The sequence below is a fragment of the Nerophis ophidion genome, linkage group LG02, assembly GCF_033978795.1.
Source record: "Nerophis ophidion isolate RoL-2023_Sa linkage group LG02, RoL_Noph_v1.0, whole genome shotgun sequence".
In the NCBI taxonomy this organism is placed as follows: Eukaryota; Metazoa; Chordata; class Actinopteri; order Syngnathiformes; family Syngnathidae; genus Nerophis; species Nerophis ophidion.
In genome coordinates, this window is record NC_084612.1 from 43,930,547 (window position 1) to 43,952,755 (window position 22,209).

Sequence of the window (22,209 nt, forward strand, 5' to 3'; positions counted from 1 at the left end):
GAATATCAAGTCTAACACCACTCTGGACTCTTTTAAAGCACAGCTTAAAACGCACCTCTTTACCCCAGATGACTTTTGATTTATGTGTTCATTGTGAGTCTTAAATGTTTATTTTAGGTTCCTTTGTATGTCTCAGTCTCTGCTTGGTGGTTTCTCTACTCGGGCTGAGGTAACACTTGGTTGGGGGGCGCATAATTAATGAAAATAACAAAACATTACTTATTGCCACTCCACTGCTCCAATGTTTCTCAATGGATTTGTATTTTTTTGCATTGATTATAGAAGTTTAGCACTTTATACCATTCTTTATTATACCATATATATACTTCTACTATTTCTAGTCCTTGTGTTACATTTAGTATTTTATAATGCATGTCTTCTTTAATAAATATGGCACATCCTGTTAGGAACTCGCGTGGTTGCAGGTTGTAGTGACGCCAAGATGCAGGAACCAGGAGAACAATGAGCAGGTAAGATGATTTTAATTCACTTAAACAGAGAATGAAGCAGTCATGCATGTAATGTCCAAAACATCAATCAATCCTCGAGCGCTGAGGAGCAGGCAAGGCAGGCATAGATATAAGCCTATTGATTAGCACCAGGTGTGGCCCGGCTGCCAATCAACAGCAGATGAGGGGAAAACAGCGCTCAGCGTAGACATGCAGAAAATGAAAATCAAAATAAAAGCACTGATAGAAAATAAACACAAAACAAGGGAGCACAAACAGAAATGAAGTGACAGATCGTCACACATCCCCCTCCTTGCCCATCATCCCTGTCTTGATGTATTGTTATATATCCTTTTATGATAAAGTTTAACTTTGGCTTCAGCCATATTTGTTGAATACGTATTACATGTGGTTTCATTTTCATAATAATAATAATCCTTTTAACGCCTGTTCGTTTTGCTATCAAACTTCTGGCATTCTACTGAACAATTAACATGGTGTTGGATTGTGGTAACATGACTCCCTTTCATCTCGCTGTAGTTTGTCTTGCACCTGTTCCCAAGATAATTATTTTATATTTAAAAACTTTTGCCGCTGCTTTGACGGTTATTTTGATATTTTCAGTCTTATTTCTTGGCTGTTCTGCACAGTCTATTACATATGGCAGGAACACAACTAGTTTGTCCATAGCGTCAAACCTATTTGTCAGGACTGTGACATGGCTTTATTTCGCTTCTTCTACGCAAAGGATGATTCGAACGGGCGAGACGTGAATGTAAGTACATGGTTTTTATTTATACACTATAATACAAAAAGGCAAAACGAAAAGCACGCTCGATGGCGGATAATAATCTATGCTAAGACTTAGAACAAAAACAGCACAATGGCAATACTATATACAAAACAAACAGAAGATACTATAAAAGGCACATGGCAAACCAAAAACTACCACTGAGGCATATAAACAAAGAAGTCTTACGTGGCGTGGTCAAACAAACAGCGTGGCAAATCATGAGGGTCCGGCAAGGAAAGGTAGGTGCGTGGTCATGAGTATTTAACACAGTCCAGTAGGTAAAGAAGCCAGGCCAAGGAAAGGAAAACAAATGACTTAAATACTGCTGTGGTAATTAGGAACAGGTGCGGGACTGAGGGCAGGGGCGTGACTAGGAGGGCAAGGTGAAAACTAATAGGTTGGCATGGAAAAAACAAAACCAGGAAGTGCAAAACGTGACTGATTGTCCAAAATCAAAACAAAACATGATCCATTGGTGTGACACTATTTTACATAATTTTGTCTTGTATGAGAATTTGTATGGGTTCAATTTAATTTATAATTGATGCAATCCTGAACAATTCAGAAATTATTTCAATATACTAATGGGTGTCCAAAGTGCGGCCCACTATATTTTCAAATACACTGTATTCCAAATTATTATGCACACTGATTTTAAGAGTAAAAAAACATTCATTATTTGGTTTTTCTATTAAATTCATGGATAGTATTGTTTTTGTGGTTTGTCAAGCCCTTTGAGGAACTCGTGAATAAGGGCAATAGATATACATTTTGATTGATTTTTGATTGACTGATCTTTATGGCTCCTCACAAGTCAATAGTCCAGTTCTTATTATACCTGTTGTCCGCTGTGATATCGGCACAGATTACAAATATTACATCTCTACTGGCTATTCTGATATTAAATAGACAGCATCAAGAATTTATCCTAGATTGTGAAGTGAATTCTATTTATGTAGCGCTTTTTCTTTAATGACTCAAAGCGCTTTGCATTGAATAACCCATTATCTACATTTAAATTACATTTACATCAGTGTGGGTGGCACTGGTGGCTAAGTGGGTAATGTGTCTTGCCCAAGGACACAACGGCAGTGACCACCTATTACTGAAGCTGAATTCAGACCGAGAACCCTCAAGTTTCTGGCTGACCGCTTTACCATCTGAGCCATGAACATGAGACTACTCCCAGAAAGGTTCTCTCGAAGTTGTGGATGCAAGTCTGTAGTAAAGACTGGTGGGAGAGTGTTGTTTAGAAAACATTTTCGGACAGAGAATGAAAATAGAACTTTTGAATGTTTCGAATTTCATTCAATAAGCTTCATGGATTGATGGAAGGAGTTTTAAATCTAAAAGAAAAGACCGCTAGTTTTTGGATATGACTTCAGATGAGGGTTGGTAATAGTCCACAACTAAGTGCATAATCTATGTGTGTTAGTCCTACTTTTAAAAGCCAAACATGATCAGATTAGGGTGTTTTCATGGGTTGTTGAATACTTATGTTGAGATTAATCATTTGAGAAATTGTACTAATTTAGTGCATGGAACAGTGGTTTGAGTGGTAAGCCGCCTTTACAGCCAAGGTATAAGAAAGCCCTCCATTTGCGTTAACACACAAATGGTAATATGTTAAACACGTAAATGTAATTATGCAGTCTGACTGTTCCTCGGTGTAGGTACCTGAGAGGCATCCATACCTCCGTACCCCTCACTGTCAACCTTCAGTTTTACCAGAATGTTGGAGACTATGTTATTTTTATCAAGTTAAAGATTACCGGGCGCTGCCACCGCTGCTGTCCACTGCTCTCCACTGCACCCCTCACCTCAGCCTCCCAGGGGGTGAACAAGGGGATGGGTGTAATGCACAGGACACATTTCACCACACTTAGGCTGTGTCCCAATTCAGGGTCTGCATCTTTCGGAGTGCGCATTTGTGGGGTGCTGACGTCATTGCGGTGAACAAAGGCTGTCCCAATTCAAAAAAGTTCCAAGTGTCCTTCAAATAATATTATGCTATCCCAATATTTACAATTACTGGTTATAATGAAAACAAATTGACAAGATGAGAAAATTACCGGGTACATCAATTGTTAATCCCAGAAAGATCATGTGGTGTTGCTATATAGAAAGACTGTGTGGCACATGTTCCACTTCAACAATCATGAAAATAAATCCATCATTAACTAATAATTAGGAATAACAGCTTTAGAATGCTCGTCAACACGTGACACATCTCCATGACAACCATTTCCCATGATCAGTCGTCTCTAACCGCAGGAAAATCAATGAAGTAAAAATAAGGTAAAGGACCAAGAGAACCCAAAATGATTTGACATTCTTCTCATAAGTTAGCTATACTTAACCTTGTGCGACTGAGCAGCAGATACGTGACGTAAATGTAAGGGCAGGGACAACTGACCTGACCAGGAAGTGTCCTGTAGGCTAAACTGTCCCAATTCATATTGCTCAAGCCGCTGCTGGAGGACTCTCGCTCGGACCCACACTTTGTCGACCGCATAGGCTGGGTTCTTCGAAGGATGCAGACCCTGAATCGGGACACAGCTCTAGTGTGTGTGTGACAATCATTGCAGTGACGTGTGGTCAGGGGAGGCAGGGGAGTTTTTAGTTAGTTTTTAATTTTCATTTAGCTTCACCAATTTGGAAATGTTTTTCTTCAAAATCGCTGAATTTTCACAATCCCTCGAAAACTTCTCTGTCTGCTGTGCGGCAAGAGCTCGTTCTTGTCTGGTGTGTTTCTTAGTGTTCAAAACGACAGAGAAAAAAGTCTGACGTGAGGCAAACAGTTCTCGTGCCTTACGATAGGGGCGCTCATGATCCCAGACATACGGTGGCCTCAGCGGGTAAGTGCCGCAGCGACTTATTTTTTCCGTCTTGTGCACCCCGACTTTCCACATGGATGACTACATTTCCGCACTTAAACAGTTTTCTAAAGTGGACTTTCAAACGAAGCAGGAGATAATTACTAAAAAAAGACCAACGCCAGAGCTGAATGGTTTGTTTCAATCAGCAGGACAGAAAGTTACTCGCTCTTTCCAAACTGAGTGGTGTACGTGAAAAGACTGGCTTTGTGGATGTTCTGCAAGAAACCACCTTTTTGGCTTTCCTTGCTTCCTTTTTTCAACCTGTGGAACTGTGGACTCAAATGGGATTTTGTGACCTAAATAATTTGCAAAGAAGCCTCACCAAACATGAGCGGTTGGCCGCTCATATTCAAAGCTAGATTGCGCTAAAAACATTTGGGATGACGAGGATAGACTTGGCTTTGGATGAACAGGGGCGACTCAACATCAGTGTCCACAATGCTAAGGTAAAAGAGAACCGAGAGATTTTAAAAGATGTCATCAATGCGACCTCCTTCCTCACCAAACAGCAGCTAGCATTTTGTGGAAATGATGAGAGTAAGAGCTCTGCTAATCGCGGCAACTATGTTGAACTTGAGAATTTTAAAACTGAAGGAAGTGAAGGAGGACTTTTCCCAGAAAGTGACGGATATTTTCATCCAGAAGGACTGGCGCATTGACTTGATTTATAAGTAAAAGTGAGACGGCAATAACATAATTTTTCTTTTGTTTTTAATGAAATGCACATTTTGTGGGCGACAGTTTGTATGTGTAAAGAATGCAGAAATGAAACATAACCCGTAAACTGCTGCCAATTAAATGGCAAATAATCTGCGCAGAGCGCAAACTATATTTTTAAATCTGATTCTGATTACGTCAGTGCCTCACCAGCTATAAACCTCACCACAAGTCACTGAATCATTGGTACTTTAACTTTAACTTAACTAAAGATTGCTCATTGACTGTCGTTATCATGATGCAATGTATACACATAAGAATGAGTGCAAATTGGATTTATTGTACTCTACACACATTTCCAATAATGCATGAAACACAAGACCACACGAACAAGAACATAAAATCACATTTCTATAAACTCCCAACTTGCACTTGTAATATTTTTAATCAATATGTCATACATTGGAACAAACCAGGTCATTTGACTCGGGGGCACTGAAATCTAAGCTCTGTTTAAACCTCTTTTTTGGTAACTTTCCTTGCCTGGACTTGAGATAGCGCTCCTTGTTGTGGATCACCTGAATATACTGGTCTGTACTGCTGTTTTGCTGATCACTGCTGGATGCCAGGGAAGCAGAGTCAGACTCAGTCAGAGGGTGCTCCAGCTTTGGTCTTGTCTTGGGTTTTATGTGCGGTTCCATGTGCCTGTTCCTGGCTGGTGACTGGCCGTACCTTCCAGGAGAAATCCCATGATGCCTAGTTCGAACCAATAGAGACTCTGCTCCTCTGATACTGTCCTGGGATCGGGAGTGGGACTGTGAACCTCTCCATTCCATGTCTCCTTCATCTTCATCTTGGTCTCCATACCTGCCTCTACCTACATGGTTGTCTTTGGATACAGACACATGGCTTTCCAATCCATCCCCAATGTAGAAGTGGGCTGGCTGGTGCAGGTCGGACAGAGAACAGGGCCGATAAGCCTTCCCTAACAACACCCGTCTTCTGCGCTTCCCCTCTTCCTCGTCATCCTCACTGAGATTCTGTTGGGAATGGTGAGATCTGTGAGGATGTGGTTGGTGGTGTGGAGTCCGAGGCGTGTAGCGCTTGACATTGCATGGGTAGAGCTCCAGGATCTCGGCTGGCTCTTCCTCCATAAAGTAATGGCGTGGGATACGTGTCGCCGAGCGAAGCAGCTTCTTCCTGGGTTCTTGTTCGTTCACAATGACGTATCTGGTGGCATGACCGCGGCGTCCCCTACAGCCCTGTGCCGTTATCATCCCGGGATGCATTGCACGCACAGTCTTCCTGTAAATGGGGTCAGAATGGGTCTTGTCAGAGTGTTTCGCTGGGAGATTGTAGGCCTTGTGGAAGTAAGACTTAGAGCGACAGGAACCACTGGGGCCTCCAACAAAGGGTGTGGGTCTGTTTTGAGGAAGGACAACACAATAGAATATATTACCAACAAACTAACCATAGAATATTAATCAGTTTTTGCCTTGAATTTCCAAATTTGGGGTGAAGGATGCACATTAGGGATGTGTACTTTTCATATTTGTATCAATATTCAGTAAATGGAAATAGTAAAAATACTCAACAGTAGTGTTTGTTCTAGGTGTGTTGCAGTAGCCAAGTAGTATATTGACATTAAGTTGAAAGTGCGAGCCTGGTCATTGGTTCAGGCTTAAAAGGTAGGTATTGTACTTATGACACACCAGCAGTTTGATTGTGACTTGTTTCCATACCAGGATCGCACTGCAGATGGCTGCCACAGTCTACCAAGTCAAATTCCTTGTGTGTTAAACATACTAGCTGAACCAATATATTCTGAATTTGATCTTAGTTGTAGTTTTGATTGACAAATTTGGAAGTGTAGAAAGCGCCATGTAAAAGCCATAATGCTAATTAGTAACTTTTATGTGGCATGTCTCATGTAAATTAGCATCGAGCTATCTTAAAAAGTGGAGTCTTACTTTTAAGTGCTTTCTGTAAGGCATGCTTGCTTTGTTAACATGGGAAATTGCAACATCACCATGGCAGGCTGCTCTGAGTACGCCTGATTGTTCACCAGGTACTTGTGTCTGTGCCAAATGCCCAACAGGACGTGACATCATGTGCAGCCCAGGTATCAAAAATTGGTGCAGTTGAATTTGTGAATCCATACTCAAGAGTACTGATGGAATTCGGGACTAGTGACCAAATTCAATCAATACCTATTCAAGTAGAGAATTTGGTACCCATCCCTCATGGGCACATGCACACAACTTGCAGCAGATTGTAATGTAATCGCTCCTCTGCAGTTAAATGTGTGGTGCACACATGCACATGCACAGTTCTATCGCATCTCAAAGCGCAATCACATTAATTAAATGACTCCCCTTTTTTTCAGATTTTGTCGATTAATGTGGAGTCTTTCCAGGGCCGGTTCGAGGCAGGCATATATGAGGGGGCAGTCAGAAATGTTAAGGGGGCATCATGTGTACACACTGGTCCATCATGCTCCAGTACTTTTTTTTTGTGCTAATACATTAGTAACATTGCTTTCTTCATTGATTTTGGCTATGAGCTGTGGTACGGGTCTGATTTATTAAGATCCAATTACCACGCGATAAACTGCATGAGCTATTAGTGGCCGTGTTGCGTGTGATTTACTAAGGCTGTGTGTACAATTGTAAAATGGTGCAGACCGCCTTATTTGAATGAGGATTGTTTGCGTGTACAGGGCATCACCACCAAGACACTGCACATTCATTTAAACATGCAGGAGACATATACTATTTTTATGAGCATTTTAGAAGCAATCAGGCAGTACATCTACATTGACACCTTATTATTGTTATTATATATATATATTTTTAACTGCTGAAAGTGCAATTGAGAGAAGCTGCACTTACTTTGCTGAATATGCACAAATGCATACTTCAATAAGTTATTTTCATGCAAGAAATATTTTAATAATATATATTTTACATGAAAAAAACAAACGTTATTAAAAAAAAATACTAAAGGACACCGAAATGCATCAATTGGATTTATTTTAATAAGCCCTTGAAGGGGGACTGCACTTTTTGGGGGGAATTTTGCCTATCGTTCACAATCATTACGAGAGATAGGAAGACAAAAGGTCTTTTTTTTTTGTTTTTATTTGCTTTCTAACTTATACAAATTGTCTTGTTCTTGGTATCTATCAATGCAGTTAATAGGAAATCTAAATCATTTTAAAAATGCATTAAAACATCATACTTCATTTACGTTCGGTAACCTGTATAATAACCAAACTGTAGCAACATTGTTACTGTAAGAGCGAACACTGAGGAACTCTTTTTCTAGCGTACTAACACATCGGTGTGCTATGATATTAGCCGCAGAAGCTAACTATGTAAAGAGATAAGCTAGCCTCTAAGTCAGCACGAAACGCGTTTGAGTTTGTAATGCACAACACAATGTGATAGGACATCAATCTGAACTGACTGAAAAACATGAACAATCATTTTACAATATCTGTAAAGTGTTAGCCTACATTTTATGTTTTGTTTGTTTGCACTGAACAACAAGAGCGAAGGATTTAATTCAGATTTCAAAGTGATGTACTTCTACAATTCTACAAGGATTTACAGAGGAAGATTCTAGGCAAAACCATTTGTGCCTAGAACAGGGGTCAGCAACCCGCGGCTCCTGAGCCGCATGCGGCTCATTGGCCACTCTGATGTGGCTCAGCTGCATATGGCTCAGCTGCATAATCGCCGACCCCCCCCCTTGATTGTTTCAGGGGGTTCCGGATTTTGGTGCCTTTCCCGAACATCACCCGGGGTAACATTCTACGATTTTCACTCGGACTACAATATTTAGGGCGTGCCGTGATGGCTTTACTTTTAACGTCCTCTACAACATGTCATCGCCCGCCTTTACACCATGCTATCTGTGTGCCGGCCGGACGCATGCATCTCGCTGCTTCTATCGTCACACGTACAAGATTGCAAGGCATATAGTCAACAGCCATACAGGTTACACTGAAGGTTGTGATGTAAACAACTTTAACACTCTTTACTAATATGCGTCACACTGTGAACCCACACCAAACAAGAATGAAAAACACATTTCGGGAGAACATCCTCACAGTAACACAATATAAACGCAACATAACCCAGAATTCCATGCATCCACGACTCTTCCAGGCTATATTACACACCCCGCGCCCCCAACCCGCCCACCTCAACCAACGCACTAGCGGGGGTGTCTACATGCAAAATGATGACTCTCACATTATTAACTGTATTCACTCGGCATCCATTGCACTGGTCACCCAGGGGGGACCCCCATATCTGCAGTCCCTTCCAAGGTTTCTCATTGTTCCATACTTGCCAACCTTGAGACCTCCAAATTCGGGAGGTGAGGGGTGGGGGGAATGGCCGGGGGTTGGTCGAGGGGCATAGTTGGGGGCGGGGCGTTGTTGGGGGCGTGGTTAAGAGGTGAGGAGTATATTTACAGCTATCCATCCATCCATTTCTACCGCTTGTTCCCTTTGGGGTCACGTGGGGCGCTGGTGCCTATCTCAGCTACAATCGGGCAGGAGGTGGCGTACACCCTGGACAAGTCGCCACCTCATCGCAGTATGTGTAGAAATCTTTTTTTTTACAATTGAATCACTTGTTTATTTTTCAACAAGTTTTCAGTTATTTTTATATCTTTTTTTCCAAATAGTTAAAAAAAGACCACTACAAATTATAAAATTTAATAAATCAGAAACTGATGACATGGTGCTGTATTTTACTTCTTTGTCTTTTTTTTTCCAACCAAAAATGCTTTGCTCTGATTAGGGGGTACTTGAATTATAAAAATGTTCACATGGGGTACATCTATGAAAAAAAGTTTAGAACCACTGATCTAAAAACCGTAGATGTTATTGTCACATATGCATGCACAGTAGATGGGAGTATTGTCCTGTTTAAGAGTGTCACAACATTGCTGTTTATGGCAGACAAACTGCTTTACGGTAGACGAAAACGTGACTGCTGTTGTTGTGTGTTGTTGCCGCGCTGGGTGGACGTTAATGAGACTGCCTAACAATAAACCCACATAAGAAATCAAGGACTCGCCTTCTATCATTCTACAGGGCAGGCATTCTGTTTATGTTTTGGGAAAGCGGACGTGAAAACAGGCTGTCGACACGTCAGTCGGGTCCGCATGGAGCTGGATGGGGCTTGGCCTCCAGGTCCGCCTGAATTTCGGGAGATTTTCAGGAGAAAATTTGTCCCGAGAGGTTTTCAGGAGAGGCGCTGAATTTCGGCAGTCTCCCGGATAATCCGGGAGGGTTGGCAAGCATGCATTGTTCCCTTTAGGTTCAGTTTAGAGTTTTAAGGGCTATATAAGTACACTTTGATTGATTGATTGACTTTTGATTGGGAAAATAGCCCAAAGGTAACAGAGCCATAGGACATCATACCCAGCCAAAGCAATGGCCCATATGCCATTAAGACCCTTTTGGGATGGATCATAAACGGATGTTTAAGTGGAGCTAATGGTCAGGGAAGCTGCCCTACTGTTTACACGAACAACATTTCTTTTGACGAGCTTGAGAAGATGTAGTCAAGTGCAACCAACAAATTCATGAAAAGGCAATTGTAGAGGAGAAGGATGGAAGTGCCAAGAGGGAGAGGCCACATCATTTATTGCATTCACTAGCTGAGATGAGAAGCTGTAACACTAAAAAACAGTAAGACTCACAAGCAAGTTCAAACCGCTGTACCAAACCCAGACTACATCAACGTCATGCCATAAAATGTTTTGGCAAAGCTTCAGTGCTTCCTTTTTGGAACAAGGAAAAGACCGGCAGGTTTGGGCCCCAATGCAGTGCTCAGCCTCAGACCAGCAGCTGCACCAGCAGCAGCAGGAGGAACAGCAGGAAGAGTCAGGGATCTACTTGGAGAAAACTAAAGAGCAGCTCAAGAGAGAACATCAAGAGCCTGACAAACAGCAGTAGAGTGAAGACTAAATATTGCCAGCAGAAGCTGAAGGACATTTCAAAGACGATCCTCCTATAGAACCCTTGGAACAAGAAGCAATAACATGCATTGGACTATACATGTTTCGGCTCCTTTTCTCTTGGTGAATTGTGTTGGTTTGTTTCGGTGAGGTATGTTTCTTTTGACCACTGGTGAAAGTACAGATGTCCCCTATATAAAAAGAGAAGTGAGGGGCTTGGGTGATGGGAGGTCAGACAGTTTTGTTAAGAACGCTCTCAACATTCCAACTTATTGCTCTAGATACTTCCATGGGTTAAAATCAGAAGCCAAGAAGTGTCAGCCTTTACTGAGCACATTAACTTACTCAAGTGTAAAGATGTCAATATACATGTTGATGCCAATTTTGGATGGGGACATCCACATGCAGCAGATAAGGGTTTCTATATTGGGATTTATAATAAACCCACATATACTAACAGATTCCTTCTTTTGGAGCCACACAGCCCATTGGAACACAACTTGGACATAATCAGACCCTACAACACCAAGCTGATAATGTTCCTACCAGCCAACAGGCCAAAGAAACAACAAACCCTTGAAGGAAGCCACAAAAACCTTTGGTTACACCAGCTTTCTGTTTGTGTAAAAAGTGCATTTGGTTCTAGGACTAAAAACAAGGTGGGTGAGGAAGAAAAAGGTGACAAAATAACTTATGTCATTCCATATATATCAGGGCTATCTAAGAAACTCAGAGTATTTTTTAACCAACACAATGTTTGGAAAAAAATATTTGGTGTATGCTATCCAGTGCAGTGACAAATGCACTGATTTATATATTAGGAAAACAAGACCTGCATAGGGCTACACAGTGGCAGAGGGGTTAGTGTGTCTGCCTCACAATACGAAGGTCCTGCAGTCCTGGGTTCAATCCCAGGCTCGGGATCTTTTTTTGTGGAGTTTGCATGTTCTCCCCGTGATTGCGTGGGTTCCCTCCGGGTACTCCGACTTCCACCCACTTTACACAGTGGCAGAGGGGTTAGTGCGTCTGCCTCACAATACGAAGGTCCTGCAGTCCTGGATTCAATCCCAGGCTCGGTATCTTTTTTTGTGGAGTTTGCATGTTCTCCCCGTGATTGCGTGGGTTCCCTCCGGGTACTCCGACTTCCACCCACTTCCAAAGACATGCACCTGGGGTTAGGTTGATTGGCAACACTAAATTGGCCCTAGTGTGTGAATGTAAGTGTGAATGTTGTCTGTCTATCTGTGTTGGCCCTGCGATGAGGTGGCGACTTGTCCAGGGTGTAAAAGGGAATAAGCGGTAGATAATGGATGGATGGATGGAAAACCTGCACAAGGCAGGCGCATGTCACACTTCAGTTCGAAACTCAGTTGTCCACCTGCCTCTTGTAAAAAGTAACAGCACTCTTTTGAGAACACATTGACAATCTGAACAATCTAGTTGCGATCAATTCAATTCCCTGAGAAATATAATCACCTGGATGAATATTTGCAGGCATTGCACTCAGATAACTTAAAAGTTGTTTTGAGCTTCTGATGCTGCCATGTGTTTGCCAGTCCCAGGTGTACGACTGACACGTGATTGACAGCACTTACTGTATGTGCATGGGTCCTGCAAAGACTGCAGGATTTGCACAACTGTAGCACAAACAGATCTTGGATTATTCAATGAGGAACAGACTGCGCATAGCAAGGTTGTGTCAGCAGAAGATAGATGACAGGATTAAAATATTGTGACTAAACACCTGTGGATTCAACTTTGGCAGGCGAGAGTGACCAACACAATTGCTGGTTGACTTTACGCAGCTCCTGTTTGAGGAATAGGAATCCATCCTACTTTAAATTGTGACCAGCTTGGTGAACTAGCATGATACCAAGCGGCTGTGGCTGCATGAGGACCTTAACAAGGGTAAATTCTTGAGTGAAATTCTCAAATCCACTCGGCAATAAATAAATTCTGTACCAAAAAATCTGATTTTAAATTATGCACTGTTACGCCTTTTGTAAAAACCAACATAAAGTTATATTCAGTAATGTATCAGACTAATACCTGTTTGGTATGTGAGCCAGCTTATGTTTTGGCAGTGCGGACACAGCAGGACTTCTGGAGGATCCAGCCACATTCGCTCTATTCAACTCTCCACGAGATGCCGACTGTGTAATTGTGCGGATGCTGTTACTGCGCAGCCCAGGAGTATGTAAATTGGTTATGCTGCCGTTCCGTTGCGGGGAGGGAGTTTGGATGGAAGGATCTTGGCTGGTGATGTCACTCTCGTGTTCATCGGGTTTGTTTTCCCCCACTGTCTCTCCTGGAGCCGGCAGTATCCCTGCCACACCGACAGCCATGTTGAAGACTTTCTTTTTGTCATCAGTGCGCTCCTAAGGGGAAACACCATATTGCTTTGGTGTCAATAAAAAAAGATAAGCGCAGTTAATGCACCTCACAGATTATACAGTACATGCAACGAGGAAACATTGTCAACAAACGGCCAGAGTAGAAGAAAACAATGAAAAAAATAATCATTGATATCCAAATTCCTATCACTATTACCACTACACACTAATGTTTACCAGGTGTTCATATTAACTCAGAACTAATTTAGGAAGAAAAGAAGACTACAGTAATTACAGAAGGCATTTTGTGTAGAAATTGTGTGTGAATAGGGGGCTGGCTGGAGACTTGTTAAAAAGTTATTTAACAGGGAGGGTACAGTTTGTAAAAATGGGTCAATATTTATCTGATACTCTTGGCATTGCTTGTGGTGTCCCCCAAGGGTCCGTGTTGGCACCAAAACTGTCTAATGTATATATATTAATGATATGTTTAATACATCTAAAGTACTGAAATGTATACTATTTGCAGACAACACAAATATATTCTACAGTAGTGATGACTATAATGAGCTCATAAATACAGTAAACAGAGCTAAATACAGTAAAAAAAAAAACGGATGTACACAAATAAATTATCCTTGAATAACAAATAAAACTAACATAGTGATGTTTGGAAATCACAACATAATGTCCGAACAGAAAATAAGTATTGATGGTACTCAAAGATATCGTAAATGACAATACATTTTTGGGAGTAATAGTTGATAGTAAACTATCATTGAAACCTCAAAAATCCCCAAAAGCCTCTCAATTATAAACAAAGCAAAACTATACCTCAATGAAAATGCACTCTGTACTCTATACTGCAACTTGGTACTGCCATACCTTACATACTGTGTTGAAGTATAGGGGAATACTTACCACAACACAATTCGCCCTCTGATCATATTACAGAAAAGAGCAGTGCAGATCATTCACAATGTTTTTTTTTTTAGAACATACTCATAATCTCTTTATGCAATCAAAGTTGCTCAAATTTGATGACCTTGTTGAATATAGTACATTAATAACCTTATATAAAGTATTTAACAAATTATTGCTGCCTAATCGACAAAGTTTTTTTTTAACAATATGAGTGCAGACTCATAATTTGGGATGATTTGGATTTTTCTCATTGCCAAGAGCTCAAATCACTCGTAAACGTTTTTGTGTGTCTGTATGCGGAGTAAAACTTTGGAACAAAGTGGACTTACAACACAAGCAATGCCAAACTATTAATCGATTTAAACTATTATATAAACATCGGGTCTGGTTCAAATATAGAAGTTGAGGGTCTTTAATTTGAAATGCTGTTCCACTATGTCTTAAAGTGTTTATATGTGCTATCTTCTGCATTTGATCCATCCTCTTGATCACCCCTTGGGAAGTGAGGGAAGCAGTGGGCAGCAGCGGTGCCGGGCCCGGGACTCATTTATGGTGATTTAACCCCCAACTCCAACCCTTGATGCTGAGTGCCAAGCAGGGAGAAAATGGGTACCATTTTTTTATAGTCTTTGGTATGACTCCCAACCTACCGATCTCAGGGCGGATACTCTGACCACTAGGCCACTGAGTAGTACGTTATTCTCGTTGTCAACCAAGAATACATTGGTTCTATGAATACATCCAAACACAATATCAGTATTTATTATGTGCATTATCAAAGAGCAGTTAATATTGTATGTACTGTAGCTTTTAAACAAACCATAAGTTTTACCACATCGACATTTGATCAATAACAGTCCTTTAAACTCTCATTGATACCATAGAAATGGTCAACTCTTTATTTTTTAAGACAAAATAAAGGCTTAAATCATTTCAAACATATGTCCTTACGATAACCACAGACATCAGTGTTTGTCCTATGTAGTAATCAGTTGTGGACAGACAGACAGAAAATGCCCTGCGTTCAGGAGGCGGGAATACATTTTTGGCAAATGGTTCGATTAGATTAGTCTTTCGCCCCTTTACTCAGGTCCACCCAAATACATTCTGCAATGCATGAGATTTATTGAGAAACTCAGAAAATATTTAAATTAACATTCCAGGACACTTTAAACCAGGTAAAGATCCTGAGACAAAGACCGGATACCCTATACCCTGAAAAATATTCTGTTGTATGCTGTCCATTCCGTGACAAATACACTGATTTATAATTTGGGGAAATAAAACAACCACTTAGCAGGCACTAGTCACAACACAGACAGGCAAACTTTTCAGGACAGCTGAATCTTTACTCACCCGTAACTTAAAGAGAAACAGCACTCCTTTGAGGACAAAACTGTACACCGTCCATCCATTTCCTACCGCTTATTCCCTTTATGGGGTCACGGGGGGTGCTGGCGCCTATCTCAGCTACGGAAGGCGGGGTATACCCTGGACAAGTCGCCACCTCATCGCAGGGCCAACACAGATAGACAGACACATTCACACTCACATTCACACACTAGGGTCAATTTATTGTTGCCAATCAACCTATCCCCAGGTGCATGTCTTTGGAAGTGGGAGGAAGCCGGAGTACCCGGAGGGAACCCACGCATTCACGGGGAGAACATGCAAACTCCACACAGAAAGATCCCAAGCCGGGATTGAACCCAGGACTGCAGGACCTTCGTATTGTGAGGCAGACGCACTAACCCCTCTGCCACCGTGAAGCCCAAAACTGTACACTACATACCGTATTTTTCGTATTATGAATCACCCCGGAATATATGTCGCACCGGCCGAAAATGCATAATAAAGAAGGAAAAAAACATATACACGTCGCATTTTTTGGGGAAATGTATTTGATAAAATCCAACACCAAGAATAATCCATTTGAAAGGCAATTTAAAATAAATAAAGAATAGTGAACAACAAGCTGAATAAGTGTACGTTATATGACGCATAAATAACCAACTGAGAAGGTGCCTGGTATGTTAACGTAACATATTATGGTAAGAGTCATTCAAATAACTATAACATATAGAACATGCTATATGTTTACCAAACAATCTGTCACTCCTAATCGATAAATCCCATGAAATCTTCTTCCTCGATTTCGCTTCTAAACAACTCTGCCAACTCCAAAGGTATGCGCCGCTTCCTCTTTGCATTTTCTGCTGCATATTTTAATACCTCCAGCTTGTAATCTGCAGTACATGATTTTCTTTTCAGTCCAATTTTTGTTCAGCCCTTCTCAGTTTTTATAAATTATCGCCAACGATGAAATGATCCATTTTAATAGCTATGGCAGTAGCATAAAGCATATAGCAGTTAGCATTCCATGAACCACAACGCACTTCTGCCGTAACCCTCCCCCGCCGAATTCTTATTGGTTGACCTGTATGTGACAATTGCTGACATTTTCTTTGTCTCTTCCGCGACGGAGATAAATAATATTACAAAAGCCGTTCCATGGGTTGGGAAATTTTGTTGGATGTAAATATAAACGGAATACAATGATTTGCAAATCATTTTCAACCCATATTTAGTTGAATATGCTACAAAGACAACATATTTGATGTTCAAACTGATAAAAAATTGTTATTAAATAATCACTAACTTTAGAATTTGATGCCAGCAACACGTGACAAAGAAGCTGGGAAATGTGGAAATAAATACTGATTAAGTTGAGGAATGCTCATCAAACACTTATTTGAAACATCCCACAGGTGAACAGGCTAATTGGGAACAGGTGGGTGCCATGATTGGGTATGAAAGCAGCTTCCATGAAATGTTAATTAATTCACAAACAAGGATGGGGCGAGGGTCACCAATTTGTAACAAATTGTAAAACCGTTTTAGAACAACATTTCTCAACGAGCTATTGCAAGGAACTTAGGGATTTTACCATCTACGGTGCGTAAAATCATCAAAAGGTTCAGAGAATCTGGAGAAATCACCGCACGTAAGCCATGATATTATAGACCTTTGATCCCTATGGCGGAACTGCATCAAAAACTGACATCAGTGTAAATGATATCACCAAATGGGCTCAGGAACACTCAATAAAACCACTGTCAGTAACTACAGTCGGTTGCTACATCTGTAAGTGCAAGTTAAAACTCTACTATGCAAAGCGAAAGCCATTTATCAACAACACCTAGGAACGCCACCGGCTTTGCTGGGCCCGAGCTAATCTAAGATGGACTGATGCAAAGTGGAAAAGTGTTCTGTGGTCTGACGAGTCCACATTCCAAATTATATTTGGAAACTGTGGACGTGGTGTCCTCCGGAACAAAGAGGAAAATAACCATCCGGATTGTTCTAGGCGCAAAGTTCAAAAGCCAGCATCTGTGATGGAATGGGGGTGTATTAGTGCCCAAGGCATGGGTAACTTACACATCTGAGAAGGCACCATTAATGCTGAATGGTCCATACAGTTTATGGAGCAACATAGGTTGTCATCCAAGCAACGTTATCATGGACGCCCCTGCTTATTTCAGCAAAACAATGCCAAGCCACGTGTTAGAACAGCGTGGCTTCATAGTAAAAGAGTGTGGGTACTTTCCTGGCCCGCCTGCAGTCCAAACATGTCTCACATCAAAAATGTGTGGCGCATTATGAAGCGTAAAATACGAAAGCGGAGACAACGGACTGTTGAATGACTGAAGCTCTACATAAAACAAGAATGGGAAATAATTCCACTTTCAAAGCTTCAACAATTACTTTCCTCAGTTCCCAAATGTTTATTGAGTGTTGTTAAAAGAAAAGGTGATGTAACACAGTGATGAACATGCCCTTTCCCAACTACTTTGGCACGTGTTGCAGCCATGAATTTCTAAGTTAATTATTATTTGCAAAAAAAAATAAAGTTTCTGAGTTTGAACATCAAACTGTCTTTGTAGTGCATTCAATTGAATATGGGTTGAAAAGGATTTGCAAATCATTGTATTCCGTTTATATTTACATCTAACACAATTTCCCAACTCATATAGAAATGGTGTTTGTATTTGATATTTTACGGTAATGTGTTAATAATTTCACGCATAGGTCGCTCCGGAGTATATGTCGCACCCCCGGCCAAACTATGAAAAAAACTGTGACTTATAGTCCGAAAAATACGGTACGTTTACAGAGAAGTTGGATGAATTGAAAGGGAAGTGACGAACGTCATCTATGACAAGCTTGTATAACCATCTCTGAACACACACAATGCAGTCTTAGACAATAAATTAGCCTCTAAAACAAGGAATCCACACACACAATTTAAAGCTGCTCTACTGATGTATTCGCATCTTTCATGCGCATCTCCACGGTTCGATTTAAATCAGTATATCTTCCTTTTACATGCACCACACATACGCCCAGGCCTGTGTTTTAATTTGCTGATTCTTTCCCTTATTGTTTGTAGACTTTGATTGGACAGAACTTTACTCAATTCACAAAGCGCTGCAGATGAAGCCAGAAGTCCTAACTCAACAGTATTTCTACATGACTTGCTTTACTTTCCAAAACATCTAATGTACTATTTAATTTGCTAAATAAACTGTATGTTTGTTGATTAACTAGGTCCAGTGTGTTTGTCTTTTTTTGTATATTTCTCAGGATTACGGTTATTAAGATCGGACTGTAAAATCCGTAGTTTTCTCTGCAGTCTAATTTTTGCTTTCTATTATTTTATTTTTTATTTTTTTTACTAAAGATTGTTTGATCTCATCTTTTTTGTCTCAGCATCTTGGAATTCAACCTCGCTGTAGTGTACTGATCTTAACGGGCATACTTGTAAAACAAATGAAAAAATAAGATAGGAACATTATTTTGGGAATTTGGGAAATAGACTCCAGCCCCCCAGCGACCCCGAAAGAGATAAGTGATAGTAAATGGATGGATGGATAGCCTGAATGTTTCGGTGTTTGAATTAGGTGAGAAATGTGAAAAAAATAATCAATTAATTCCAACTGAAATTTTAAGGCCGTAAAATTTAAAGTACAGTATCAGTCTAACCGTTAATTTGTGGAATGTCAAAAGTACATACCCTGAAAATTGTGAATGAGCTGACAATGTTGTTGGAATGGTTTTGAATTGGTGGAGAAATATGAAAGTAGGAATAACTTCATTGGAAATGTATATCATGGGAAATGAAACAATGGAAAAATAAGTTAATTGTTTGAAATGAGCAGATAGCCAGCCATGTAGTCCTGAATCAGCTGAATAATTTGACGATGGAATGGTGTAAATGGGTTAAAAATTAAAAACTGTAAACTTTACACTAAAACTGGTAAGTACAGTAATAATAGTAGTATCATAATTCTATAATCTACCATTCCATTCAAACCAAGCAGTACGTCAGCAAGGTCAGTCCTTTACAAACTCACAGTTTGGAGCTGCATTCTCAGCAGGTTGTTGGTGAATTTTAGCGATCTGGCGATGGCCTGAAGGTAGTATATCAGCATGCTAAAACAGACAGACAGTACAAATTATGGCACGATTCTCACCTTAAGTGTGTGTGTGTGTGTGTGTGTGTGCGTGTGTGTGTGTGTGTGTGTGTGTGTGTATGTGTGTGTGTGTGTGTGTGTGTGTGTGTGTGTGTGTGTGTGTGTGTGCGTGTCTTACAACAGAAGCAGCAGTGCTGGTAATACTACGACAGGGCTTGTGATGTAACCCATCACTTTACTGAACCATTGGGGAAAGTCGCTGGCCACAGTTTCAGATATGATATCATATATCTTCTCTTGACCACTGCAACATACAGGTACATATTCAACATACTCCAACTAGCACAAAGTCCACACCCTCCAGGACACTAGTGGCTTTTTTGTGATTGTTTCTGCCTAAAATGCCCGATTTTGAGGCGTGTTAGAAACGTTGGCCAAAAGTTTTGAAGTATTGAACCCTATTTAATTATTATACATTAAGTAATCATTTCAAGAGCCTTTGTATCTTATTTATTTAATATTTATGTTATGAGTTCTATCTCCATTTTAACACCGGATAGACATGCCCATTTCAGTGAGTCTCTTGGTAGAGGATATTGTCTATTTTCAGCTTTAGTCAGAATGAAGCAAACTTGTTGTCTGTCTACAGCCTCATGTTTGTTGCCTGTTGCATCTGCTGCCATTTGTACACATGAAATTGTGGTGCAACTGTTATTTTACTAGTGTGCTTTTATTTTGAAATCCTGACTTTACTGGCTACACAATGATAACTGTGCAGAAAAATGTTTGTTGATCGTAAACCTTTGTTGATGGGACAGCGTGCGCTACCCGAGAGTCCCTGGTTCAATTCCCAACCCAGTATCAACCTCGCCACGTCCGTTGTGTCCTGAGCAAGACACTTCACCCTTGCTCATGATGGGTGCTGGTTAGCGCCTTGAATGGCAGCTCCCTCCATCATTGTGTGAATGTGTGTGTGATAATGGGTAAATGTGGAAGTAGTGTCAAAGTGCTTTGAGTACATTGAAGGTAGAAAAGCGCTATACAATTATGTTCACACTACTAGGGATAAGAATCAAAAACCGGTTCTTGTTCAGAACCGGTTCCCAGTGTATCAAATCCTTTAAATCGAATGCCAATTTTTCAAACAATTACTGTGGGCAGGAAAAAAGGTCATCACGCATCGTGCGTAGTGACATCAGACGGCAACATTGCACTGAGGCAGAAGAAACATTTCAAACTACTAGGAGGCCACAGATAATCCCCGGAGAGATACCACTCTGGAAGAGGTGCCAGGTGTTTTAGGTCATGAATCAGTGTGGACCACTCCTCTACGACCTAGATGGAGATTTCCTAGGGCCCTCCGCTCCCCCCCAATGGACTGAACATCCATCCATCCATTCATTTTCCACCGCTTATCCAAGTCCAGGTCGTGGGGGCAGCAGTCTAAGCAGAAATGCCCAGACGTCACTGTCCCCGGCCACCTCCTCTAGTTCTACAGGGAAATACTAAGGCATTCCCAGGCCAGCTGTGAGCCATAGTCCCTCCAACGTGACCTAGGTCTGCCCCGAGACCTCCTCCCGACTGGACATGCCCAAAACACCTCTCCAGGGAGGCATCCAGGAGGCATACCAAGTAGATGCCTGAGCCCTCTCAGCTGGCTCCACTCGACGTGAAGGAGCACCGGCTCTACTCTGAGTCTCTCCAAGGTGACCGAGCTCCTCACCCTATCTCTGAAGGTGATCCTACACATCATGCGGGGAAACTAATTTCTGCCGCTTGTATTCGTGACCTTGTCCTTTCGGTCATTACACAAAGCTTGTGACCATAGTTGAGGGTAGGAAAGTAGACTGACTGGTAAATCGAGAGCTTTGCCTTCCGGCTAAGCTCATTCTTCACCACACAGACCAGTGCAATGACTGGATCCCTCAGACGCTGCACCAATCTGTCTGTCAATCTTGCGTTCCATTCTTCCCTCACTCATAAGACCCCAAGATACTTGAACTCCTCCATTTGAGGCTGAACTTCACTCCCGACCCGGGGGGTGCAGTCCACCCTTTTCCGACTGAGAACCATGGCCTCATATTTGGACTTGCTGAATCTCATCCCAGCAGCTTCATACTCGGCTGCAAACCTCCCTAGTGAACTCTGAAGGGGCCAGCCTAATGAAGCCAACGGGACCACATCATCTGCAAAAAGCAGAGATGCAATCCTATGGCCACCAAACTGGAAACCCTCCACACCCAGACTGTGCCTACAAATTCTGTCTATTAAGATAATGAACAGGACCGGTGAGGGGCAGCCCTGGCAGATTCCAACGTCCACTGGGAACATGTCTGACTTACAATAGGCAATGCAAACCAGACTCCCGCTCCTCTTGTACAGGTACCGTATGACCGGTAGCAACTGATCCTGGACCCCATACTCCTGGACTACCCCTCACAGAACACCATGAGGGACACAATCAAATGCCTTTTCCAAAACCACAAAACACAAGTGGATTGGTTGAGCAAACTCCGATGCCCACTCCAGTACCCATGCGAGGGTATAAGTCTGGTTCTGTGTTTCACGACCAGGACAAAAAACACATTGTTTTTCTAGGAATCCGAGGCTCAACTAGTGGCCGTACTATCCTCTCCACCACCCTGGAATAGACTTTTCCCGCAAGGCTGAGAAGTGTCATCCCTCCATAATTTGAAGACACACCCCTTCTTGAAAAAGTGG

General features: G+C 41.5%; 1 protein-coding gene across 1 annotated transcript in view; it reads right to left on the bottom strand.

Moving 5' to 3' along the window:
* Positions 1–5,090: 5,090 nt before the first annotated feature.
* LOC133534924 (transmembrane channel-like protein 3) overlaps positions 5,091–22,209 on the bottom strand; it is a 111,225-nt gene continuing 94,106 nt past the window's right edge. The window contains exons 18-21 of the mRNA XM_061874250.1: positions 19,667–19,792; positions 19,429–19,507; positions 12,807–13,135; positions 5,091–6,200 (exon numbers count right to left, since the gene is read on the bottom strand). Of these exons, the coding sequence (XP_061730234.1) occupies positions 5,234–6,200; positions 12,807–13,135; positions 19,429–19,507; positions 19,667–19,792 (1,501 nt within the window). The 3' untranslated portion in view covers positions 5,091–5,233. The remainder of the gene's footprint in view (positions 6,201–12,806; positions 13,136–19,428; positions 19,508–19,666; positions 19,793–22,209) is intronic.